The sequence below is a fragment of the Empidonax traillii genome, unplaced genomic scaffold (genome assembly GCF_003031625.1).
Source record: "Empidonax traillii isolate 1590-97213 ecotype Southwest subspecies unplaced genomic scaffold, ASM303162v1 scaffold591:size1139884, whole genome shotgun sequence".
In the NCBI taxonomy this organism is placed as follows: domain Eukaryota; kingdom Metazoa; phylum Chordata; class Aves; order Passeriformes; family Tyrannidae; genus Empidonax; species Empidonax traillii.
Window position 1 is genome coordinate 524,153 of NW_020955784.1, and position 24,319 is coordinate 548,471.

At 36.8% G+C, this 24,319-nt stretch overlaps 1 protein-coding gene across 1 annotated transcript in view; it reads left to right on the forward strand.

Annotated features, from left to right (window-relative positions):
• Positions 1-2,306: 2,306 nt before the first annotated feature.
• TINAG (tubulointerstitial nephritis antigen) overlaps positions 2,307-24,319 on the forward strand; it is a 42,151-nt gene continuing 20,138 nt past the window's right edge. The window contains exons 1-8 of the mRNA XM_027898311.1: positions 2,307-2,802; positions 7,038-7,101; positions 8,138-8,227; positions 9,306-9,420; positions 14,297-14,420; positions 16,600-16,750; positions 22,728-22,908; positions 23,331-23,376. Coding sequence (XP_027754112.1) covers positions 2,433-2,802; positions 7,038-7,101; positions 8,138-8,227; positions 9,306-9,420; positions 14,297-14,420; positions 16,600-16,750; positions 22,728-22,908; positions 23,331-23,376 — 1,141 coding nt within the window. The 5' untranslated portion in view covers positions 2,307-2,432. The remainder of the gene's footprint in view (positions 2,803-7,037; positions 7,102-8,137; positions 8,228-9,305; positions 9,421-14,296; positions 14,421-16,599; positions 16,751-22,727; positions 22,909-23,330; positions 23,377-24,319) is intronic.

Below are 24,319 nucleotides of genomic sequence, written 5' to 3' on the forward strand. Positions count from 1 at the left end.
ATAGTTTAGTGGTGTTACCTTTGAATTCCTGCCAAATGTTTCGTGTTTTTTGAAACTCAAGGTCAAACATCAAGGAGTGCTGAAACAGGTACGAGGCAATTTTTGCACTTATCTCTGCTGACTAGAAGTAGGACTAGGACCTCAACTAGGAGAACTGTTATGTGTGGAATATGTTAATCTTCAATAGAGGAAAAGGATCACGTTTAGCTTTTACTAAATTGTTACAGTGAAGTCAGGGCATGCTTTCAGACAGTGGAGACAGAACCACTTTTGCTTACAGAGGAACCACAATAGAATAGTTTTGTGAGTTTTTTTAAAGGTTATAACACATGCCAGCAACTGTGATTTTATCAAGTTGCTGCACAATCTCATGTCCCTAAACAAAGCTGCTTAGAAGCACAAGTTACATTTTTGCATCCCTTTAAAAGAAATCTTACTCCTGTGTAAATGAGCTCATGAAATTTCCAGTGAATTCCTTGCCTCTCTTTTATCATCAGCAAGTCTTCAAAGTTGAAAACACATATATTCCTGTTCACTTATTCTGACTGGTGGACAACTTTAACCACATGTTAGCTTTTTTTCTTTCTTATGCTTCCAGAGCAATGAGATAACTCTGTAAAAATATTTCTGAAGATCTGTAGTATAAAGGAGATTTACCTTTTGCTAATGTCAGTGCAAATCAGAAGTCATTCTGTTGGAGCTGATGGAGCTGCATAAACATAAGGAAAAGAAATGGTTTATAAATTTAAGTGAACATTTCACTGTTTCCATGAACGTGTCCTTTCTCATTTTTCTCACATCATATTTGTCACATTGTAGCAGTCAGTGACAGAATTAACATTTTCCAGATTCCTGTCATAAACAAAACTTAATAAAAAAAAATGCAGAGCAAATTTGAAGGCTAAGACTTAGGTACTATTAATGTGGTGTACAGTGATTGCCTTCTGCTGACCTTGGCCTTTCTATTAACTTTCCCAGCGAAGATTGCTTGCAACAGAGCAAAATAAAAATTTTGTGATTGGATGTAATTTTCCCTCATCTGCAGTTCCTTGGTTGTGATGGGGACGGTGTGGGAGGCAGGTCCAATAAAAGCAATGCTGGCAAGAAATTATATCAAAGTCTTGAACATTTGGATTGCAAGCCCACATATATAAACACACATACATAATTTCCTCTTAATGTCTCTTCCATTCATGGCAAGGCATCCACACCACTGTGCTTTCAAAAGCAGCTCCTCTTTGATGTCTTCCTGAGCAGTCCAGTTGAAGTCACAAAGGGAGAAATCCCACTTGTTTCCTAGAAAAGAGCCTGCCATCAACATCTCTGGGTTCCTCTCACTTACTAAAAAATGGAGACAGAAGGATGAATAATTTTTACCTATGCTTGTTCAGCTTTGGAGACTTAAATAAATTGTCTCATAACAGTTCAGATTTGAAACAATGTGGGTTTTTTTTCTCCCCCCCCCCCTTTTTTTTTTTTTCCAATTTAGCCTTATGTGATACCTCTGCTTGAAACTTCAAAGTTCTTTGCTACTTCTTTCTGACTCTTTTAAGTTTTGGCAACAGTACCATGTATATTTCTTTAGGCCACTGTTCAAAAACCTGGAGATCATAGATCAAGTAGTAAAGGCCATTAGACTTATCCTTGATATCTGCTCTGGTTTTCTTTGCAGTTTTGTTAATACAACCATTTCCTTTTTAAATAAGAATGAGCACCCCTTGGTGAGTATTTATTACATTATTTCAAATGATTGCCAGTTCATTTTGACTAAAAAAATGCAAACCTTAGAAGAATACCTTTGGGTAATGGTTTATACTGAATATCACCTGATTTTTTTCTTAATTTGCCCATAGCAAAACAATGGAAAGTGAAGCATATAAGGCTAAGCTAGATGCAGGGGATGCAGGGTAAGTTTACTACAGTGACGTAATCCTGCTTATCAGAAAGGAAAATGTAGATAAAATGCAATCTAAGTGTTAAAGAGTTTATAGTCATATGGAGAATAGGTTAGTTATAGGTACATGAAAAGAAAGAGACCTTCCTTTGACACCATGTACTCATTGCTCACCCTGTTTTGATTTTAGGAGTTTAAAGTATAGAATGAAAATATTGGACCACGTATATTTTGTATATTCTGAAACTTTACTATAAACTTACTCACTTGCAAGAGAATGCATGCAACATTTCATAATGACAAATACATAGTTATGGCTCTGTTTAAAGTATCTCTCTATCTTGGGCAAATAAATCCGTTTGCAACATATCTGACTAATAATTAACACATATGGAATGTTCCTAGAAAACCATAGTCTGCAGCTTCCTGTTCAGATTTTTTCTGATCGGTAACTGAAGGTACTACACTACAGTGAATGAACATTTGATTATAAAGTGAAGGACAACGAGCCTCAAAAAAGACTGCTAGAAACACAAGAATGTGGTTCAAAATTCAGATCTTGCTCTTATATTTCATTGCAAGTGAAGTTTCTATGGCAAAGCTGCTGGACTCTAAAAGAAATTTTTGGAGAGGACTTTACTCTGTAGAAGACGGCGGTTTTGCAAAGTGGAACAGGATTAAAAGGAATCTGTATCAGGGAAGGTCCTGCAGGGTACGAGGCTGTTGCACAGGAAGAGATGATGACTGCAGCTTTAATATCGTCTCCAAAGCAGCTGTATGTTACTGTGACCAGTACTGCACCTCAGGTTCTCCTGGCCCTGTGGACTGTTGTGCTGACTATTGGGATGTTTGCGACCACCCTGTTGTGCCCACCAGGTCAGATGAGCCTTGGCCACCCCCAGCATCAGGTGGGTAGAAAGAAAATACTCAGTTGGCTTTAGTGCATCACAATGAAAATATACATGGAAGTAGAATTACTGATTAACCTTTAGATAGTATACATCCTCAAATTATTGCTAAAGACATAGCGGAGAAAGTATGAGACTGGACTAAGAATTGTACTTGCTGTTACGTCTTTGTCTCTAGAGACATATTTTTAGCATTGGTTTCATTATATTTCTCTTGGGCAGAACCTCTGGTTTACTTGAAACCTCTGAGAATAACCTCATTGGGTCAAAATCAGTGTAATCTGAACAACTTCAATAGAGCTTCACAGATGAAATAAACAGCAAGCTCTAAATATTTGCTTCCATCAGTACAAATAAATTGTCAAGAAAACTGAGGATTATCCTGAATGATGCTACTCTGAGGTATTCTGCAATGGTTTTGATCCAGCATAGCTTTCCTGTAGGACATTATTTTCCCTGCAACAGCTCAGACGAAGGAATAATTTAAGGAATATGGTTAGAACAAGGATTTCTGACATGCTAGTCAGTTCCTTACTAATTAGTTTGCACTGTAAGTTCCTCCAGGACTAGTCTAAACTGAGTCTAATTGTTTTTAAAACTAGAGATTGCAAAAAAATGATCTGCAAACAGCTAGTCCTTCCTCGGCTCCTGCACAGGCCAAATCTCTGCTGGTGAGCAAAATCTAGTATTGTGGATTTTAAGACTATGTAGCTTCTTACTGTCAGTAAACCAAATCTGGCTAAAAAATGTACCAAAACTTCAGAAGTCTAAAATAAAAAAAAAGAAAATACTACCATGACATTTTAATATTAAATATTTCTGTGCAATAATTTTACTGCTTGCATTCCAGCATTCTACAAGAGGCTATGCTCTTAGACAGGCATAAATCTGCAACCAAAATGTGATAAGTGGAGTGACAGGAATGCTGTAAAAAAAAATTTTATTTTCCAGAGAGTTTCTATCTATCTCAAAGAATGTTCTGTGATTCTCTGTAAATTAAGACATTTGTTTCATATTTGTTTGATGCAGTTGTGTATATTATTTTGAACAGATCATGGGGTTGTAAATAAATTCTACATAAATATGTAGCTGCATTTCTGCTCCAGAGTAGACAACTTGCAAGTCTCCTTTGGCAAACTGTCTCATGGAATCGAATCACTAGACAACCTGCAGCAGGTTGCCATGTGGGCACTGCCATATGTCTACCTTTCAAAGGTAGAAGTGTAACAGAAGGTTTAGATAAGGCAATAGGTGAGGGTTAATACTTTTACTGCTTTCTTAATCCAGTTTTTTGCATTTATGCTCACTGTTTTGTAACTCCTGGGCTGTACATACCTGCCAGAGGTAAAAATTATATTTATTCAATCTCCTTCATTTGTCCTATAGATGATGTTATAGCATTGTATTATATGTCATCTCAGAAAATAAAAAATGCAGTTTTTCTGATAGAAAGTCTGTGTTCTTCTAAAATCTGTTTATTGGATATTCATTATGTACATAATTTAGAGGGTAAAATGAGAATAATAAAGCCAAAATACAGCAAGAAAAAAACCAACAAACAAAACCAATGCTAAAGGAATTTTCTAGAACAAGAATATCTGAAAAATTGGAACAAAAAGAAGGAGAAACAAAAAGGCCTGAATGCCTGAAGATTAAGCAAATTAGGAAACATATTTAGAAATTACTTAAGTATATTATCTGGCTTTTAGCAACTGAGACTACACATCTGCCTTAGGCTAAGAATTATTTAAGCACTTGAAGACCATATATGCCAAAGTACTTCTTACCTGGAAGATTTTGATCTTTTGGTTGCCTGTGGTTTTGCTTTCAGTGCTTCCTGAGTCATATTTCTTTAAATAAAACAATAAACCTAAGTGTTTTACATGGGCTGGAATGTACAGCAATAAAATTGTTCAGTGCTGTATTTCTGGATACCCACATATTCACTAACGTGGTGTACAGTAGAAACAAGCTACAATGTGACTTCTTCCATGGGCATGCACCATGCTGAGGGCTAGTCTTGATTTAACTGTCTAGAACTGCTTTGACTTTGCCTTTATGAACCAGAGTTCAGTATGTTTCAATGGTTTTCATGTGTAGTTTCAGAAGAAAGTGCACATTCCTGCCTTAGATACCAAATAGAAGTTCAGGATTTTTTTATTAGTAGTATTTCATTGTTTGCTCTTAGAAGAACTGTTTGAGTTTTATCTCTGGACTGTACTTATTAGTTATTTTGTCTTTCAATTATTCTGATGGTACAAAAAACCCCTGTCAGAACCCACACACTGGAACTCACCCTGTCAACGGTGTAAAAGTGGCATCCAGAGAGTTTGCTAATCACTGTAACGTGAAAGTCAGGATCTGACCTTCGAGGGAGTAAACCTGAAGACATTTCCCTGACAGAATTGCTCACATCAATGTTGGAGGCAAATGTAGTAAGAGCTGTAACATTATCAGAATGCTGGACTGGGAAGGAAGTCACTGTTAATCAAATGCTCTTCAGCCACAATTTTCACATCATAAAATCCTATCCACAAAGTCATTAAGCTATATTCAAATTAATTAATTTCCCACTTAATATATTAATATTCCAAAATAAAATGTTCAGGGCCAGACAATCTCACTGTGTTCTCATGTGTGTTTTAGCTTAGATATCTCTGCGCTCTGCCACTGATGCTGCAGGCAGCGCTCCTGGCCTTCTAAATATTAATTTGACTAGGCTAAAGAAATTGCATGGTGTTAATCTTCAATTCCCAAAGCATACATCATCATTAGAAAGCTGCTTCTGTACTAGTCCAGGTTTGCATCTTATCTTGGGCATGGGTGGTGAGCCCTGCCAGCACAGCTTTAGTGAGGCTCTGTCCAGTCACTCAGATGCTGCATCAATACTTCCTTCTCTCTGTATTTTTGAAATACCTTGCTTGAGGCCTCCTTCCAGCTACTGTCTGATGCTGACTTCGTGGCAGACTATGACAAACTGACACTTCTGTAACTTGCTTTGAGTATTCTCTGAAAAATATCTCCGATCTTACTGAAATTGAATTAGAGCAGATACTTTGGGCCTCAGACTGCTTAGGTGGGATTTATTTCACCTCTGCCTGTGCTAGCTATCGTAGCCTGCTGAATAGGGAAAGAAAGACACTTAGAGTTAATTTATCAAATCTAGTCTACTTCTGCACATTGTTGTAAAATTAAGTGGGGCTTAGAGTGCACATTTATCTCCTACCAGTGAAGCAAACGTATGTATGTATGTCTGGGCAGACAAATTCCAGCCCTTGCCATGAGAGGGGATGGCCTTCCTTACACAAGGTGGGAAAAAAAGCATGATACTACGCAAATTTGCAAGTCAACACTACCTTACAGTTTAAGTTTCTTGAAAATGGAGAAGAAAGGAGAACTTGGGGGTTGTGACTCCAATCCCTCCCAGTGGCAGAGGGAACGTGATCTCTGCATGCTTACCTTTCAGAACAGGCTGGAAAACAAAGACCCATGTGATACATGTATAATGTTTGTTACTGACTCAACCTAAAACCCTCTGCAGGCATTCTGAATCTTCCTTTTACTGAAACTTGACAATCAAATGCACTGATGAAACAGGTTATGTGGAAGACCTTAAAACGCACACAGAAACTTTTCTCAGTGAAGTGTTATCAAACAAAAGAAATAGAAAGGACGTATTTGGAAAAATCATCACTCAGTTTAGGTTTTATACTGGGTTTTGGAGAGTGTGTGAAACATACATTTGCCTTGAAATATAATTAATCCGTCTGTTTTTCAAAGAGGAGTTATTATGGCAAGGAAAAAATATATTGCAATAGGTTTGGAATATTCCCTACATTTTTATATTCTATACTGGAAAACCTTATTTCTACTTCAGTTGCCTCATACAAAATAATTTTTATTAGAAATATTTTCTTTTTATTACTGGAAAAAAACTTTATCTGAAGATTTATTTTTTTATTTACATGTAAGATGGTAAATTTTTCAGTGGGTGTTTCAAATCTGATGCTGATTTTAATTGCTATGAATGGTAATGTATTTGGTAAAAAATTAAAATACATTAACCTGCCTTCATTACTTGGAAGAAACTGGAAATAGATATTGCTGACTTTCAACTAAATAATTCAAGCCTACTACATGCAACAAATTAATTCAATAGTAGCAAGAGTTTTGAGTAATTCACTTCAAATATTATTTTTATGTCATTTTTACTCATCTATATGTTATATTGACAGGTTGTTATAAAGATGGCCGATATTACGGAGAAGGAACAATAATTAAAGACAACTGCAATTCCTGGTAATGTTTCACAGAGCAGCAAATTGAATTTTATCTAGCATGTGTTATGAAACAGGAATTATGGTAGAGAGCATCCTTAAATTCACATTAAATATGTAATCAAATCAAAATGGCTGGAAGAGCAGTGCCAAACATTAAGGTTTTGTGAAAGGAAATTACAGCAAACTTAGAAGAATGGCAAGAGGGAAACCAGGCTTTCTAATCAAGATATGAATATTAGACTATTAAAATCTCCTCCTCACTAGCTTAATTCTGTTCCTGCTCAGTCAAATCTGAGTCAAAATTATTTCAGGCTACACCTGGCGTTGACCTGAATGCAAACAAGAAAAGAATCCTTACAGTTTGTGGGATTCTTCCTCTGGTTCTTTCTTTTTTTTTTTTTTTTTTCCCCCTGAGTAATGTGACCTTATATTATTTCATAAAGGAAGGATATATATATGTATATTTATGTAGCAAAAGGGTGAACTGTTTTAGCATCCCTTTCTTGCCTAGGGACAGGAGCAGATAGCCCATGCAGAGGAGCTCAGCTGTCTGAGCCGCCTCCCTGCTTTGCCTCTTCAAAAACCAGCCCTGCACCTCTACCCCCAGGACATCCCAGGGGGCTCCAGCAGCACCCAAACAGAGCTGGGGCTCCCACTACCCTGACTTTAGCCCAGGGTCCTTGGAGCAAGTTGTCTGTGGCCACATGGCTCCTTTCTGGGTTTCCAGAGTGAAATTTCCTCATAATACCTCAATTTTGAGGAATTCAATATCAACGATAAAGGATGTTGCCTTTTTTTCCCCTGGTTTTGTCTCACAAAGAAGGAAGCAATATTTTTCAAATATGACCTTTTCCACAAGCTGTAAACTTTCCCACCTTGTTCCAATTAGGATTCATTAGGTAATGAAGCAGGAAGAAGTGGCATTATGTTTTCATAAATACTATGTGACAATTATATTGCTTGCAGTTTTTTTATTGATGTCCCTTCTGCTGCTGAAGTGCACATTTCTCCTTTGACAATTCATTTTTTGCTCAAACATATTCTTGTCCTTTCAGCAAATGTTTCAACAGCCTCTGGAAATGTTCAGCAGATGTATGCATTGTTCGCCAAGACTTAATTCAGCGCATCAATTCTGGAGATTATGGGTGAGAACCCTTTAATGTTAAGGTTTTATTATAAATCACTGTATTACTCATTGTATGTATGTGAAAATTACAAGTTATGCAGTCCTCCCTGCCCCTTCCTTCTCCAGTAACGTTACAGCAATTTGACAGTAAAGGCACACTTGTGAAACTCTCCTAAATAGCTGGCAGATTATAGAGTTTTAAATGGAAAGGTACTGAAAGTCTCATGCTGGTAAGAATTATTGTAAACATCTATCTAAAACATTCTTCAGACTTAGAACATTTTTTTTTCTCTCAAAACACAATTTACATCGTCTTCCCTTATTCTTCACATTATTTATTACTTGGGATAGATATATAAAGTAATTTTTTCTTCTCCCTTAAGAGCATTATTCTACATAACAGGACTCTAGGTAGTGTTGGAAGAGGAGAAAATGGGCCCAGTGAGGACCAAGATATCAGAACTTTGTGGGGCTTGCTTTTCTTGCTAAAAGTCTCATTTCCCTTAGATAGTGCACAGGGATTAGGGACACTCCAGTATTGGATCTGTGCCTTGGGAGTCTGACTGTTTACAGACAGAGATACAAGGATTGCCTCCCTATGATCTGAGATGCTAAATTCAACAATAAAGCCTGCCCAGATTTCAAGCTGTGATGAGTGTCAAAACAGTTTGTACGTTATGGGAGACATTCAAACCAACTGGATTAGGATAAACACCTAAGTAAGGCACCTGGTGCCCTTGCCCACTTTTGTGTTAGTGGTGAGCAGTGAGGTTTGCCACAGGGTGGTTAAGCCTACCTGAGATATGACTTGACCTCTCCAGGTGCTTGCATTTTCACTGACTACAGGGAGATCAAGAGCAATGAGGCTTCTCCTTTGGTCAAGATGAATACCATCTCCTTGTTCTTCATACACAAGCATGATAGAGACAAGTAAAGCGAATGCTCTCCCCTGTGACTCAGCTCTTATCCAATAATAAATTTCAGTGTGTTCCAAATGGATGTTTTTGCTAGTTGTACTATTATAAAGGAGCAATGTATTAATTTGAAGGATATCTCTAATGTGGGTTTTATTTGTCTGGTTTTTGTCTATGAGGAAGATGGAAAGCTGAGAACTACAGTCAGTTCTGGGGAATGACAGTGGAAGAAGGTTTCAGAAAGCGCCTGGGCACCTTTCCTCCATCTCATTCTTTGCTGAATATGAGAGAAGCTCCAGTAAGTGTCATGTGTACTTTTTTAATAACTTTATCACAAGGGAAAATAAATTTGTATGATTATAAGAGTGAGATTCAGAGGCTTGACACAAAATGCTCCCATGTTGTAGTTCGCAGAATAGTTGTACAAGTCATAGAGTATCTGGACCTAATGATGAAAACTGAACAAGGAGGAGCAAAAGCAAATGCTAACCACTGTGAAGCTCTGCACCAACATTAGTTTATCATCGTAGTTCACTTTAAGATGGTTCCAAACTATCCTCTCCATTTGCTAATAATTGAACACTTAACTGTAACCATAAAAAAGTGTATCTGGGCATAGTTCATTAAGACTAACAGCTGGGACTAAACGGCAATCTTTGAAATAAGCTGTGAAAACTTTTTGGGGTTTTAAATAAATGTAAAGAAAAAATTATGGGAATCATGGCAAAATGAAGTGATTCTCTGCTAACCAGCTTTTTAAAGCTTTTGGCTGTGACCATTTTCATGACAGCTAAATTAAATTTCCTATAATTTATTTATGCTCAAATTAGTTCTGCAGCAAAGCAAATATACTTTAAATTATGTAGGTAGGTTAAGCATTTTAAGAAAAAATGCAAGTTATTATATCCAGAGTGGATTTTTCAATGCTTTGGACCAGTTAGTTTCTCTTTCGGAAGACACAATTTATGGAAATCACAGGTTAAAAAAAGAAAAACGAACTAGCTCACCATAGTGAAATTAGAAAAATTGCAAGTATAAACAGATAGATACAAGGTTTACAAAGACATTAAATATAACAGGTTTTTATCTTTGGCTTCGATATAGTTCAGACAAGTGATGCCATTTGATTATCTATTAAAAGTCAATCGTTGATCCTTGTATATGTGTTGTGGCAGAAGGGTTCCACATCACGGAAGGCCATGGGGGGAGAGCAGTGCAGAGCTACTAACTGGCAGGGAATTTGGGAAAGAAGAGTATGGATTCTGCAACAGTTTTAGCAATCCTAACCATTTTTTTTTGATGCAGACTCGTTCTTTGTCACACACAATATCAGCTCCCTGCACCAGCATGGCAAGGCATTGGGGCTGGGACCCAGATTGGCCACCTTGATCAAAATTACACTGTGAAGTTCCAAATTTCCCTGATTTTGTCCCCTTCTAGGAGGCGGTTTTCTAGAATATCTAGAAGAACATAATATTTTTAGTGTCCTTGTGCTGCCTCCAGAAATTTCTTATAATTTCCCATATATTAATATTGCACAACAAAATATAAAAATTACAGTTTTCTTTACTTAGAGGCAGCTCCATATCTACTACCATTGCACAGTCCAACAGTTTCAAACCACGGATTGGGCTTACCAGGTGTACATTAGTAGACTCTTGCAGCTGGCAAAACAGCAGCAGCCACAGAGTTAACTTCCAGGCATTTTTTAAGGCAAGTATTTTATCAGATTTTCAGAGACTCTTGACCCTTCTTCTCCTTCCATGAATAATTTTCTGTCACTGATATTTTGTGAAGCATACTAACACATTTACAAAGTCCTAAGTGATGAAAAGCTAGTGAGTTTGGGTGAAAATGTTTCTGTTAAGCTTCACCTGTCACTAGATGACAACTCAAAATGGAGTATAAGAGATATAAATGATGATGTTTAGAAATAATAACTTTTTAATATTTTTCAGAGACACTTAATTGTTTGACCTTTAAGAGACTTTGCTGAGTACTAATTCATCTGCAGGCCAATGTACTAGTTACTTACTGTGGATAAACTGGTACTAATTAAACATTCATGCATTCTCTGGGATTATTACTGTCTTTTCCATTTTACAAGTGAGAAAACTGCAAGTCATTTGCCCAAAATCACATATTTAGTTGATCATCATCAGCTAATGTAAAAAGAAAACCATAGGTATCATTCATTAAATACAACTTTTTTCCCCTTTAATTAAAAACCATTTCTTCAGCATGCTGCTGATCTACTATTTAAGGAAAAAAAGATGGCTTCTGGTACATATGGGCCTATTGTTCTGATTTTTTTCTACTGTCTTTTGGGGTAGCATTGAAAAAAGCATTTTTATTTCGAAGGGGTTCCTTACTCAATTGCATGGAAAAAAAAAATGCAAGAATGATCAGCTTTTCTGTCTTAACAACTTCACATCTACAGCCCAGTCTTAATTCTCAGCAGTGTTGAAGAGTTTGGATGTGTAATAGGGATGTTTTAGTTGTTTTTTGACTGTCATATCAAACTGCAAATACAACTTCATATCCTTAATTCAAACTGAACAGTGTGACAGAGCTGCATTTCATCTTAGGGAAAACACAAACTTCTTGAAATCACTCATAGAGCTTTTAAAAGGTCTGCTATTAACAAAAGACTATACCTGCTCAATAAGGTGATGCTTATGTCTGGGAGGGAAGTTTAATATGGTGGCGCTTTAGAATACCTAAAAGACAATGATATAGAGCAAGAACAACATTTCCTACATTAAGAAAAAAAAAAATTTCTTTCCCTCAGAAAACTGTTTCCACATTTGCAAATTCAGTTACCTTTGGCCTTTTTTCTCTCATAGGTCATCTAACTTTTCTGAAGAAGTCATAGTTGAAATTTGAGTGCTCTTTTATATCCACTTACCTTCCTGCTTTGGCCAGGCTGCTAGGCTTCACTGCAGAGAGTACACATGAATGTTTAAAAATAGTTCACCAGTCATTTTGCTGATTGCTTTGTGCTGTCTGATGCTGGTCCATGGAGCATACCTTGAGAAACAATGGTCTAGACATAATATTTGTCACAGAGCAGCAGCGCTTCTCAATATCAGGGTAACAATTTCTCAGACAAAAAGCCAATGTTTCTGGCTACAGGTCAGTCCTGGATTTCTAAATGACAAGGCTGAGGGTTAATGTGGGATTTGTTCTGGGATTTACAACACGAGGCTAATAAATACACTGGCAGGAGTTCAGGAATATATAAAGTAACACATTATCATAGGCTGAAGATCTGTTTAGAATTTTGCTTTTCTCAGCTTTCTCATTTGTAGCATTTTAAGCAGCCATTGCCCACATAAGTGTGCTAAACAACATTTCCCAAATTTTGCTTGTTTGCTAGTAGTGAGCAGTCTCATCATGTAAATGAAATTCTATTTGTCTGGGATTTCTCCTGCCTGTTTTGTCTTCAAAGTAAATCTTGAGCTTGTGTCTGTTTGCTAAAAATGAACATGATGATAATTTACAAAGTTATTCTGTAAGTTAGCTTCTGTTTCCTGAGTGCCATTGGATGTTGCAAGTCCCATGTATATAAAACCATTTTAAAAAGCAGACTTTTAAAAGTATTAACCAAAATATCGAGATTAATATTTTAGCAAGGGTTAAAAAATTGCTGGCTTGTTATGGGTGGAGGTGAAACTTTCAAAATCATTGAAATGACTAGACAGATTGTGGTATACTTTAATGGATTCAGGACTCACAGCCTGCATCTAACTTATTGAACCTGGAAGCAGTAGGTCTGGGCATACACACAGACTTATTGATCTGCCTGTTGGGGCTGTATCCCAACCTAATATCGGATTGATTGTACCTGAGGTACAAGCTTCTTGTTCCTTACCCACTTCTCAGCTGGGGATTTTCTGTGGTGAATCCAGGTGTACAAGCTGGATGGAGGCACTGCCATTACACAGTGGGCAGAAAAAAGTGATCTTGATACAAGCAAAGTGGTAAAATTGGTTTCCTCAAAGAGTTCTAAAATAGTTTGAAAGAGAGGGCCTCAAATGTTTCAATCATCTTAGCAAAAGGTATGTAGTTTTATAAATCACATAAGCACTTTACAAAAATGGTGCAGCAAGGACACACAGAATTAGAAGATAACTAAATTGAAGTAAAATAACAAAGGAATTTGAACAGGATAGAAGCCATTGTGATTCAAGATTTCAGCCTGCTTATGAGAAAGAATCATCAGTGAGCATTTTGCTCATGAACAGATTATTATGTTTTGTGCATTTTATTTCTCTCTGGAATTGATGCTATCCACAATTTTTTGAGACAAACTGTTTGAATGGACTAATAATGCAATTTTCTGTAGCCATTCCTATTTCCCTTCTCAGCAAAACCAACCATTCCATAAATTTCAACAGATAAAAATATAGGTCAATGGCTCTGATACACTGAACACAGAACAGACTATTAACAGTTGTACCAGATGGTTCTTGTATATGCAAATATTTATTCAAAGCTTGGAGGACTTTGGAGGTAGACATAAATTAAGGCTGAGAGATGAAGGTGCCAAAAATGGCTGGCCAAATGACTTTAGTGAGCAGACTGCAAATTTTCATTAATTCACCATCAGATTGCAAAACAGAAGGAAAATCACTGATTTTTGTTCTGGAACAAGAATAAGTGCTGAAGATTGAAAAGCCTGTGCGTAAAAGACAAACCAATGATACTCTGTACCAATACCTCTCTCACAGGGACTAAAATTCCCTACCTACAGCCACGTGCCAAGGAGAACGGGGTAACAGGTATTGAACTTCACAGCTATTCATAGCAGAAGGCTTTTCTTTCCAGAAATTCCAGCTGGGTCACACTTAGCATATTCCATAGGGAATTGTTGTTTGAGACAAAACTCCAAGAGAAATTGGACAGGTTATTCAGGTTGGCAGTCATGGAGCTCAGCTTTCCAGCTCAGCTTTCCAGCTCAGCTAGTGGAGCACCAGACTGCCCCTGCCCTCAGGGGGTCCACAGCATCCAGCCACGGGGTAACCACCTCAGAGTTGCTTGGGAAGCCACAGGTGTCAAAGCTTTAGGTTTCCTCAATTTAAAAATTAAGAATTTTATAAACAAAATTACTATAAAATTTAATATAAAAATATGAATTGAGGCATATACAGATCTTCTACATTTTGCTTTAGGGAAAGTCACTTCCAGAAGAAAAGTTTCCTGCAATTTTTTCAGCCACTTATGAGTGGCCTGAGTGGATTCATGATCCTTTGGATCAACGAAACTGTGGAGCATCCTGGGCTTTTTCAACCGCAAGTAATATGAATTTTTTTCTCCCTTTAAAAGTATCACTGATGTTAGATATGTAAAGAAAATGTTATGGTGAATAGTGATTAAACAATGTCATCTTGCTTTTAATTTTTTATTAGCAAGTAAAAATATTTGAAATTGCTACAACTTTCCCTCTATCTTGTCCCAAATTCTTAAACAGTCAATCTAAGCTGCAGCTCTTTGCTTGATTTTCATAAGATTGTGTAACATAGGGAGAATTTTTTTGTGACAGAAGGTAGAAAATGAATTGACTGATGCACTTTATTGTAACTAGTAGAGTAACTTTTTTAACATAAAAAATCTGCATCCCTTGTCTGTGCAACTACATGCTCGACTTGAAATCTTAAAACAGGTAGGCTTCAATTTCTTTATATGTATTTATATATTTCTGCACTTAACAGTGTCCAACCCTTGCTACTTAAATAAATTGGGTATAATATTTTCAAATTTTATTAGAAGAAAACCCTGAAACTGCTCGGATATTAGTGGAAAAAGCAATCTTTCAAATTCTGTAAGCAATATCAGTAATGCAATTCACCCTCATGTGCTACAATCTCTGGTTTTATGAAAAGTGGACACAATGGTCACTTTCTCCAAAGAAGCTAAAAAAATCGCCTATGTATATTTTTCTTGCAATAAATCTCAGTGTGTATTGGGTTACATAAAGTTAGAGAAAAAAAATTGTGCTATCAATCTTTATGACTTCATTTGGCCACTGGGTCCTCATGAGTGCAGATTTCTGCAACTGCTTCTTTAAATCACAAAAGTAACAGAAGGAAAGGAGCATTTAGGCCAGCTAACCCCAGTTCTCTAAAAAAGCCAGACTGAACACACTTTTTTCCCTGTACTGCCCACTGCAGTTTCAAAAAAGAGAAAACCGAGAGAGCTTTTAACAGCTCTACTGACAGATTACTGCAGAGATGTACAGAGATCACGGAGGGAAAGACTTCCCAGATATTACGTCTAAATTTTCCCTTTCATAAACAAATCTTTTAATTTTAGTTCACATTATTATTTTCAAAGCTAAATATTATAAGATGCCTTTCCATGTTGTTTAGGTGCGTCTAAAAATTTTTAATTTTTCTTTGCAAGATTAATTGTTGTTCAATGAATAGAAAACCATTGCTGTATAATTTTTCTTATCATGACTAATTTCTATAACTATTCCAAAACTATTCAATAGAAGACTTTTATACCTATGAAAATAAATTATCATGTGACACCTCACAAAAGCACAAAACACAGTTGTCACCTGCCATGAGCAAATTTGCTTTTCTGAAGTCTTGCCCCAAATTCACCAACGTTACTCTTGATTTTGATGGAGCCTTAGATTTCAAGATATTTTTTAAAAATTTATTTTCAGGCTAAAAAATAAGGGGCTAAAAGTAACAAAAATATAATTTAATCACAGGTAATGACTGGGATTGGGGCTTCATGGTTGTTTCATCATCTTTCAATAATATAGTAAAAGTAGCTTATGTTTCAACCACAGCTTAGTTAACCTAGTCTGCCTTTAAATCAGTGCATAAATATATAAGTACTAAGAATTATTACTATCTGAATTCAGACATCTAAGTTCTATCTCAGAAGAAAAAATTTTTGTGATAAGGGAAGTACAAAGAATACTACATTTACACTTTAATATGAACATTCTTTATAATAAAAACAATACATATTTCCAGTCTTGAATTTTCTTCTTCAAAGGACTGTTAATTTTTGCTTCCCCCCCTCCCTCCCCAAATAAAGAAAAGAAAGACATAAAAGAAAGTGAAGAAGTGTAGAGACTCAGCTGCAGAGAGATGGGGAAGTATTTGCATCTTCTGCTGAAGAAAACCAGATATGAGCGTGTGCATTTACAAACATCATAGAGACTATCAGACTAGATTATGTCAATATCTTGTCTGATTTTAGATATGTAGGACTTTAAAATAACCAGTAAAAAAACTAGGGATTTGTAATATTACAGCAAAGTTGCTCATGATGCTTTGCAGTTTAATGATCTTCTCTCTTGAAAGTATGTGCAGATTATCTTGGTATTGTTTAGTGAAGATATACACAGGCAAAAAATACTGGGATCATATTTCAGTCCTTTTTCACAATGACAAATGTGAAGTTGTGAGCAATTATTTGGGTTTTTTATAAAAGAAAATTTATTTCAAAACAGGTGTTGCAGCAGATAGAATAGCAATTCATTCCAAGGGTGAGATCACAGACAACCTTTCTGCTCAGAATTTGATCTCTTGTGATACCAGGAATCAACATGGATGTAATGGTGGAAGTATTGATGGTGCTTGGAGATATCTGAAAACACACGGGTAAATATTTTATCTAGCTGTTTAGATTATTTTAACTTGAAACAGTTGTTAAGTTACAATAAGATAATACTGTAAGTGGACTCAAAACTTCTGTGGTTCTTGGGATACAGATTCTTAATGCTAAACAACCTTGAGTTAGCATCCAGTTGCATGAGACCACATTGTGAGTATTCAAAAGAATCAAACTTTTTTTCTCTAAAAAGCAAACTCTAATCATCTTATCCCAAGGTTTACTTCAGAATGCAACACACTATCAAGGACTGTACCTAGATCCTTCTTCCTTCAGGGCAGACTAAGCACTGTTAACAGCTGTCAAATTCCACACAGAGAACTAGAGTCTTTTTAAAAATGTCATATAATCATTTATAGACTCACAGAATGATGTAGGTTGGAACTTTTGAAAGCCACCTAGTCCAATGTTTTTCTCAAAGCACGATTAGGAAATTAGAACAGACTGTTCAGGTCATGCCCCTGAACACATTTTGAGTGTGGATTATGTATCCACAGCCTTTTCTGCAGGAGGTCACTTTGTTTGACCTCTCATAGTCAAACACTTTTTTCTTATATCAGCATTTTCCTTGATACAACTTGTGACTGGTACCTTTCAGCTTTTCACTGTGCATCTCCAAGAGTTTTGCTCTGTCTCCTCAATAGCTCTCTTTATGTAGCTGAAGACAGGAATTAGATCCTCTTTTGGCTTTCTTTTCTCTGAACTGGACAAGTCCAGCTGTCTCAGCCATCTGAGTTCCAGTCCCCTAAGTGCCTTCCACTGGACTTGCTCAGTTTATCAATGTGTTTCCTGGAGATTACATAACTGAACATATTCTTCTATCTTCGTAGTAGTAATTTGAGGGGAGTAATAATTTTTCCCAATGTCTTGGCTATGTTCCTGATAATACAGCCCAGTATTGGTTGTCCATGTTTGTGAGAGGACTTGCTGCTGACCTACATTCAACTTTCTCTTTCTCAGGACCTCGTATCCTTTGCTGTAAAACAGCTTTCTACACAGGCAGTGCCCTGCCAGTACCTGGGCAGTTCTGGCTCAGAGGCAGGATTTGCCATCTGTCTTTGCTGAACTTCTTGATATTTCCATCAGCTCATTCCTCCAGACTATGAACACAGCTATGAATGGCAGTTGTGCATACTAATCACTCCCCTCCAGTTTTGCATTCTGCACAAACTTGCTAAGGGTGCCTTACATCCCACTATCCAGATTGTTAACAGAGATGCAAAAGTGTTGCTTTTGTGTTGACTCCTGAGGAATGCCACTAGGAAACAGGCATTAGTCATTCTGATCTGTCAACCTTTCAGCATGCCAGTCCACAACTGACCTTGTAAGCAACTCACCTGATCCAATAAACTAGAGGAATACCACAGGAAACCATGCTGAAAATGTTGCTAAAGGCATGGTAAATTACATCTACTGCTCTTCTTATTCTCCACGGAACCAGTCATTTCATCATGGTCAGATCATCTCATCGTGTCATCGTTACCTGTCACGGTAAATCTGCGCTGCCTGTTCTCATTCAGCTCCTTAAAATTTGTATGCCTGGAAGTGGCTTCTAGGAGAATTTCAATAACCCCATTTTATACATGATATAATTAAATCCTGATGGTTTTCACATTAAAAGAATTTTTTTTGTCCTTTCTGTTCTATACCAAAATCAATTTCCTCTCTCGTTTTCATGCAATATCATCCCTTACTCTGTCTTTAATATATCTGAAACTGGCAGACAGAGAGATCTCAGGTGTGGTCTCTGTCAACTTTTAATTTAGGTAAAAAACAAACAAACAAACCAACCATGGCAAGAGCAAAAGGACATCAGATGTGATGCATCTTAGTTGACAAGGCAACCTAAGGATCCAGATGAAGACCTGTCATTCATATAGACACAGTGTACAAGCGATCATTCTGCTTTCTGCATCTGTATCAAACTATTTCTGATCTGACAAAGATTTTGTATAGTTATGGGGAGAGTTTACATCAAGCACTCCTTGGTCTTTCTCTCTCAGGGTTTAAACCCCAAACTAGTTTTGATCTAGGTTTTGAGCGGGAGACCCTTTAGGTGAGTGATTCTATCCAGGAAAGGCCATTCAGCACCTCATGGGAGTAAAGGCAAAGGCTTCATTTATGAGAAATGAAAGTTCTAACTTGACATTTAACTGTAAACACTTTTTAACAGCAATAATTTTCTGTAACTAGAAGAACAATCTCCTTTTAATCAGTAGCTCATGCTCTTAGGAAAGTAATTTCAACTCTCTCTCACTGGACTGTTTGCTTGCCTGTTAAGGATAGGAGCTCAAGAATTGGTGGTGTAGATAAAAGAAGAGGTGAGGTTAATTTTCATGAGCATTATCTCTACAGCAGTTGGAGCAAGTTATTTTTAGAGGAAAAGTTGTAAAGAATGCAGCAATAGGACAATCTCCTAATCTTCTATTCCCTCTAACTGTTACCCCTCTATGGGCATAACCATCACAAGGCCATAATAAGATTCTTCCTGTACCAGCAAGTAGTATTATTTTTATCGTCAGCACTGTAGTTAATGACACAGACTGTTCTATAGAGGCAGAAGCCTGGAATCACACAGCCACAGCAGCTCAGCTCACCATAGCACACCTGTGAACGGTCTTTTCACCTCCACAGCCCCAAGTACTTGCTTGTGGCTCAGCCTCATGGTATTCACCAGGCTCTTGCAGGTGGCTGTCTGAGTAAAGAATCTGAAGGGGAGTTTTGAGAACCATTATGAATTTTTTTGGAAACTATCTAAATCTCTGCTAAATCTCAACAAAACAAGATTATTTTCTTTTAATTTATTAAGCTTTTTTTCCCCATGGAGCTAGCTCTAACATGTACAACATCACTGTGCTATGACAGACCTTTGCCTGGTAGCCATTCTTATCCCAAGCCATTGACGTGCCATCAAAGTACCACACGAGAAAGTATTTCTACTTAGGTGTTTTTATAAACGTTTGTATATCCTGATTTTCTTTCCTCAAGTCCAAATGATATTTCAGATTCTCGTCCAGCCGCTCCAGACACAAATCAACATCTCAAGTGAAACATCCAAATATCTTTGAAAACAGATACTAGAAGAACATAAAGAACAGCTATGCTGGGTCTGAGCAAGGGTCCATCTAGCCCAGTATTTTGTCTTTGACAATGGCCAAGAGCAAGTAATATCAACAAAAACAACAAAACTTTTTGGTTCACTGGACTGATAATTGAATAATTTTTGTAGCTAAACCCACAAAATGCATAACCCTTTACCTCTGACAATGAAAAAAATGGAAATTTATGGCATAAAAGTCTGAAGTGTCTTTTGAACAACCCCTGTTAAATAGTGCTTGCTTCCTCACGATTTCAGGCAACTTTTATTTTCATGAGCTATTATATTGCAATCATTTTTTCATTATCTTCATACTGTGCAACAGGGAGAAAACACATTGATTTTCTGTGAGGGCTTGTAAATTTCCACAGCAGGCTTTCAATGCTGTTTTAAAGTTTCTAGTTTTCTGATTTCTGAAGTGTGCTTATCTCAGGTTTTTGGCAGATGTTCAGAAAAATTGAGTGCTGGCATAAACTGTCCCCAGTGAAGTCAGCAGCAGACTTCCATAAAGCTCAGTGTGCTTAAGCTAGTGCTTAGACCTGACTTTTCAGAATCACTGAGTACCTGATTAACAGTGAAATCTGCTATAAGAGGAGCTGAAACACTGTTTAACTCTCACTCTTTCTCTCTCCTACTTCCTTAATTAAAGAATAAATATGTATTCTGTTTCTAATTATTATTAATTTTAGGTATTTTAGTTACAAGTCATAATTTTGGAGAAATCAATGTTCTTTGAAAGCAGCTATTTTAACTACTAAGGGAAATTAGGAGGTTATGTTTTTCAAGAATGAGAAAGAAATGTTTCATTTTTGGGTGGTATGAAGGTTATACATGGATGCAAACATTGCTCTTAATCAGACTCTAATCTGATTTGTACCTTGTGCTCTTAGCCATTGCAGGGAATTAGAAAGATATTATTGTTATTTTTTTTTGGCCAACTTGCTAGTAATATAGTCTAATGTTTTGGATTATTTTTCATCTCACAATTCAAATATAAAAATGCAATAAAACCACAAAACCTTTCATTAGATTGAACACATAAACATGACTTCAGGTGAATTCTGCTAAGAATGTATGAACGTAATACAGAATTTTCCTGCTTCTCTTTGGATCCTGCTTGTTTCTGATGTTATTTTCATATATGTATATATATATTTTTGCACATAAACACATTTACATCTATTTCTGTTTTGATTCTATGACTCTTCCAGCAAGGTCTTCGCTTTGAAGTATTTTTAATGTTTACTGTTGTGCTGGTGCATCAGCTCATATAAACTCACATTTCATCTGTGAAAAAAAGCTGTGAAATTATGTTACAACTGCAGAATGTATGGTTGGTGAAAAGGTGACTGTTAGTTCAGAATGAGTAATCATGTCAGGATTACCACACAACTTCAGTGTGCTACTGCATCTTTTGGTGTTTCACTTCTATTGACATAGAAATAAGACCCATCCATGCAGAACCTGTGGAAAGTCCACTGGGACAATCCAACTGAAAGGAGGGGGTAAAAAATCCCTACCTCAGGAAGGAATTTCTCCTCTGTTGTCTCCCTCTGAGGTGTTTCTAAGTACACCTGAGTGATAGGTGTCATACCATTCTTTTTATTGGGTTGCCATTACCTACTGCTGCCCTACCTATGCTAGATCATGCTCTAAGGACTCTATTTGCTCATCTTACTTGCCTTACAAGCCTGATTGCACTCAGTAGCAATCCTGTATTTGTTTTGGAAATCTATCATCTGTGCTGAAGTGAATAATTATGTATATAGGGATAGAGACATTTTATAAACATTTATAGATGCATACATATATAAACCAAAGATTTAGTTCTACCCAGCAGTAGAAACACAGCATAATAAAATGTAAAAATGACTAATAAAAACCTCTGTTGTTTTGGCCTAAATACTTCCCTTCTCCATTGAAAATCTGTGAATCTAGAACACTTTCAGATATTCAGAAGGGATTAAAAGGGTTTGTCACTGAGCAGATTGTAGACCTAAGCAATAAGAGCCTAGCAACTTACAACCTTAGGTGGACAATCCCTTTTCATCTAAGATGAATTACTTCTGAAGCTTCTGGTTGTGTGTGATCTAGTTGGGGCAGAAAGAATTCGATAAGAAAAAGACATTCTCCTCAGGATCATTTTTTTCTAACACAAAATGCTAATGGGGAAATGTTATGTCTTATTCAAAACAGCTGAAACATATATGGGCTTGTCTTGTAAAACTCCTGACAACTAAGTATATGCAGGCAAACATAATTATACTCCATATTGTGTAGAAATAGTTTTCCTCAGATTCAGAAAGTTCAGTACAATTGATGATTGTACATATGATACTTAAATACATACGGTTTTTATAGGACTACCTATTTTAAAATATTCTACTTCATTGAATTCTTTAATTATGCTCTTTAAAAAAACATAAGCTTCCATGGCATTAACACAGAAATGTGTACATTGTTTTGGAAATACCTAGCAGTATTCCATGCCCGTTTCACAAGCCATTTTTGCCAAATGAATCCCACTGACAACACTGGTAAGTTCTTGATCTTATTCCATGTGAACTTTCATGCATCATTAATGAGATGAGTGTACCAGGTGACAAATGCTAAGCCACTTTTTCTGCTTTATATCTCTTTGAAGAAGGGTTGGGAGAGGACTACTCTAATTGAAATGTAAGTATCATGTATGTGAGCTGAAGTAAATGCCAGCCAATTGAAGACATGGGTCATTCATACTTTTGAAGAGCATTACTTGAAATATGACAGTTGCAAAATAGTTAAAAGCTTGAAATAAAATGGCAAAAATGTTTAAGCAAGCTTCTTATCAACTTTTTTTTTTTTTTTTTTTTTTTTTAATATCTGGACAGGGTTGTGTCCTATGCTTGTTATCCATCATTTTGGAACAGTCATCTGGGACCATCAGCTGAAAATCAGTGTTATGTGTCAAGTGAATATGGAAAAAACTATACAAATGGGCCATGTCCCAATGCTTTAGAAAAATCCAATCGGTTATACCGGTGTGCCTCTCACTACAGGGTTTCCTCAAAAGTAAGTTCATGGCATGGTGTTCACCTGCTGTCTCAGTCATTTTACTCCTTTGAAGATTCAATATTATCTGGTATATTAAAATATGTTAACTTTACTTCAAGACTAGAGCTGTGATTTTTTCTTTATGTTGTCTTTGTATTCTCATAAGAGTTTAAATTCTTTACGATTTCTCTTTAAAGCTGACCTTTTGTGGTCCCATAAGAAAGTATGCAGTCATCATGGTGCACTATTGCTTCTTAAACATGTTTCTGAAGGTTTTGTTCATTTGGAAAACCAAATATTCTCTAGCAGAAATACAAGTAAAACGGTGTATTTATACTATGTGTATGTACACGATGATAAATTAGTATGAGTTTTAATTTTATTTAGTAAGTGTATTATCTTCCCTTGCCCTTTCTTCTGCTGCTCTCACCTCCTCTCAGGAAACTGATATAATGAAAGAAATCATGGACAAAGGACCAGTGCAAGGTATGGTAAGTTTGGAAGATGATAATGTTATTGAAATAATTAGACCATGGAATGACCTTTTATCAAAATATTCAAAACCAGAAATTACATGCCACAGTGAAGAAACCAGTCGTATGCACTGTAGTTCATTCAGGGGCATTTGGTGTGCAAGTAGTAGCCCTAAAGTCACCACTGCTGCATGAGAGTCTGTAAAGAGTGAAATGACCTTCAGCTGGATTTGCTGAAACTTTGTGCAAAATCCGTGTGCAGGAAATGTGCTTTTTTTTCAGTGACAGTTCTTCGGTCATCAGTGAAATTTTGTGGCTGTGTAGGAGGAATTAAATGTTAGTCAAGCTCTGCTCTCTAGGTCTGAGGTTGATTCCCCCACAAGCTAAGGCCAACCCACCAGGCATGCTCTCCTCTGATGGTAATGTTGCAGTGTACGGACCCTCCAGCAAGTCATTCAGTACTGAAATACCCCCAGGATTTTCTATTTCAGAACCTGAAGGCTCTTGTTGTTTGTAGAGGCTTATGAGTTTTGATTTTTTTCTGCTGAACTCTGCAATGAAGATCCCTGACCTCTTAGAGGTCAGAAATAAAGAGATTTCAACAGTGAGTGAGGAGCTGCAAAAAAACTGTTTACCCTGGGTACTGTCCATTTGTGGCAGTGGATGGTGCTGGCAGCAGGTGAAAATGCAGGTTCCTGCTCACACCCTCAGGCCAGTGTAACTAGAGAGGTTGAGGGATGTGGGGCTTGGGGTGATGGAGATAGGTCATAGTGCAGGATGTCCAGCTACACGGAATGGGCCAAAGGATTTTATTCAGGGGACTTCTGCATTTCTACTGCCTTTAATTATATAGGGATTTATTATAATCTCCAATTTATAATTGAAATGGTTTTGGTTATTAGATATAGGTAATTTTTGTGCATGGAGTGGAAAGGCTTCCTAAAGTTCTTTATGTG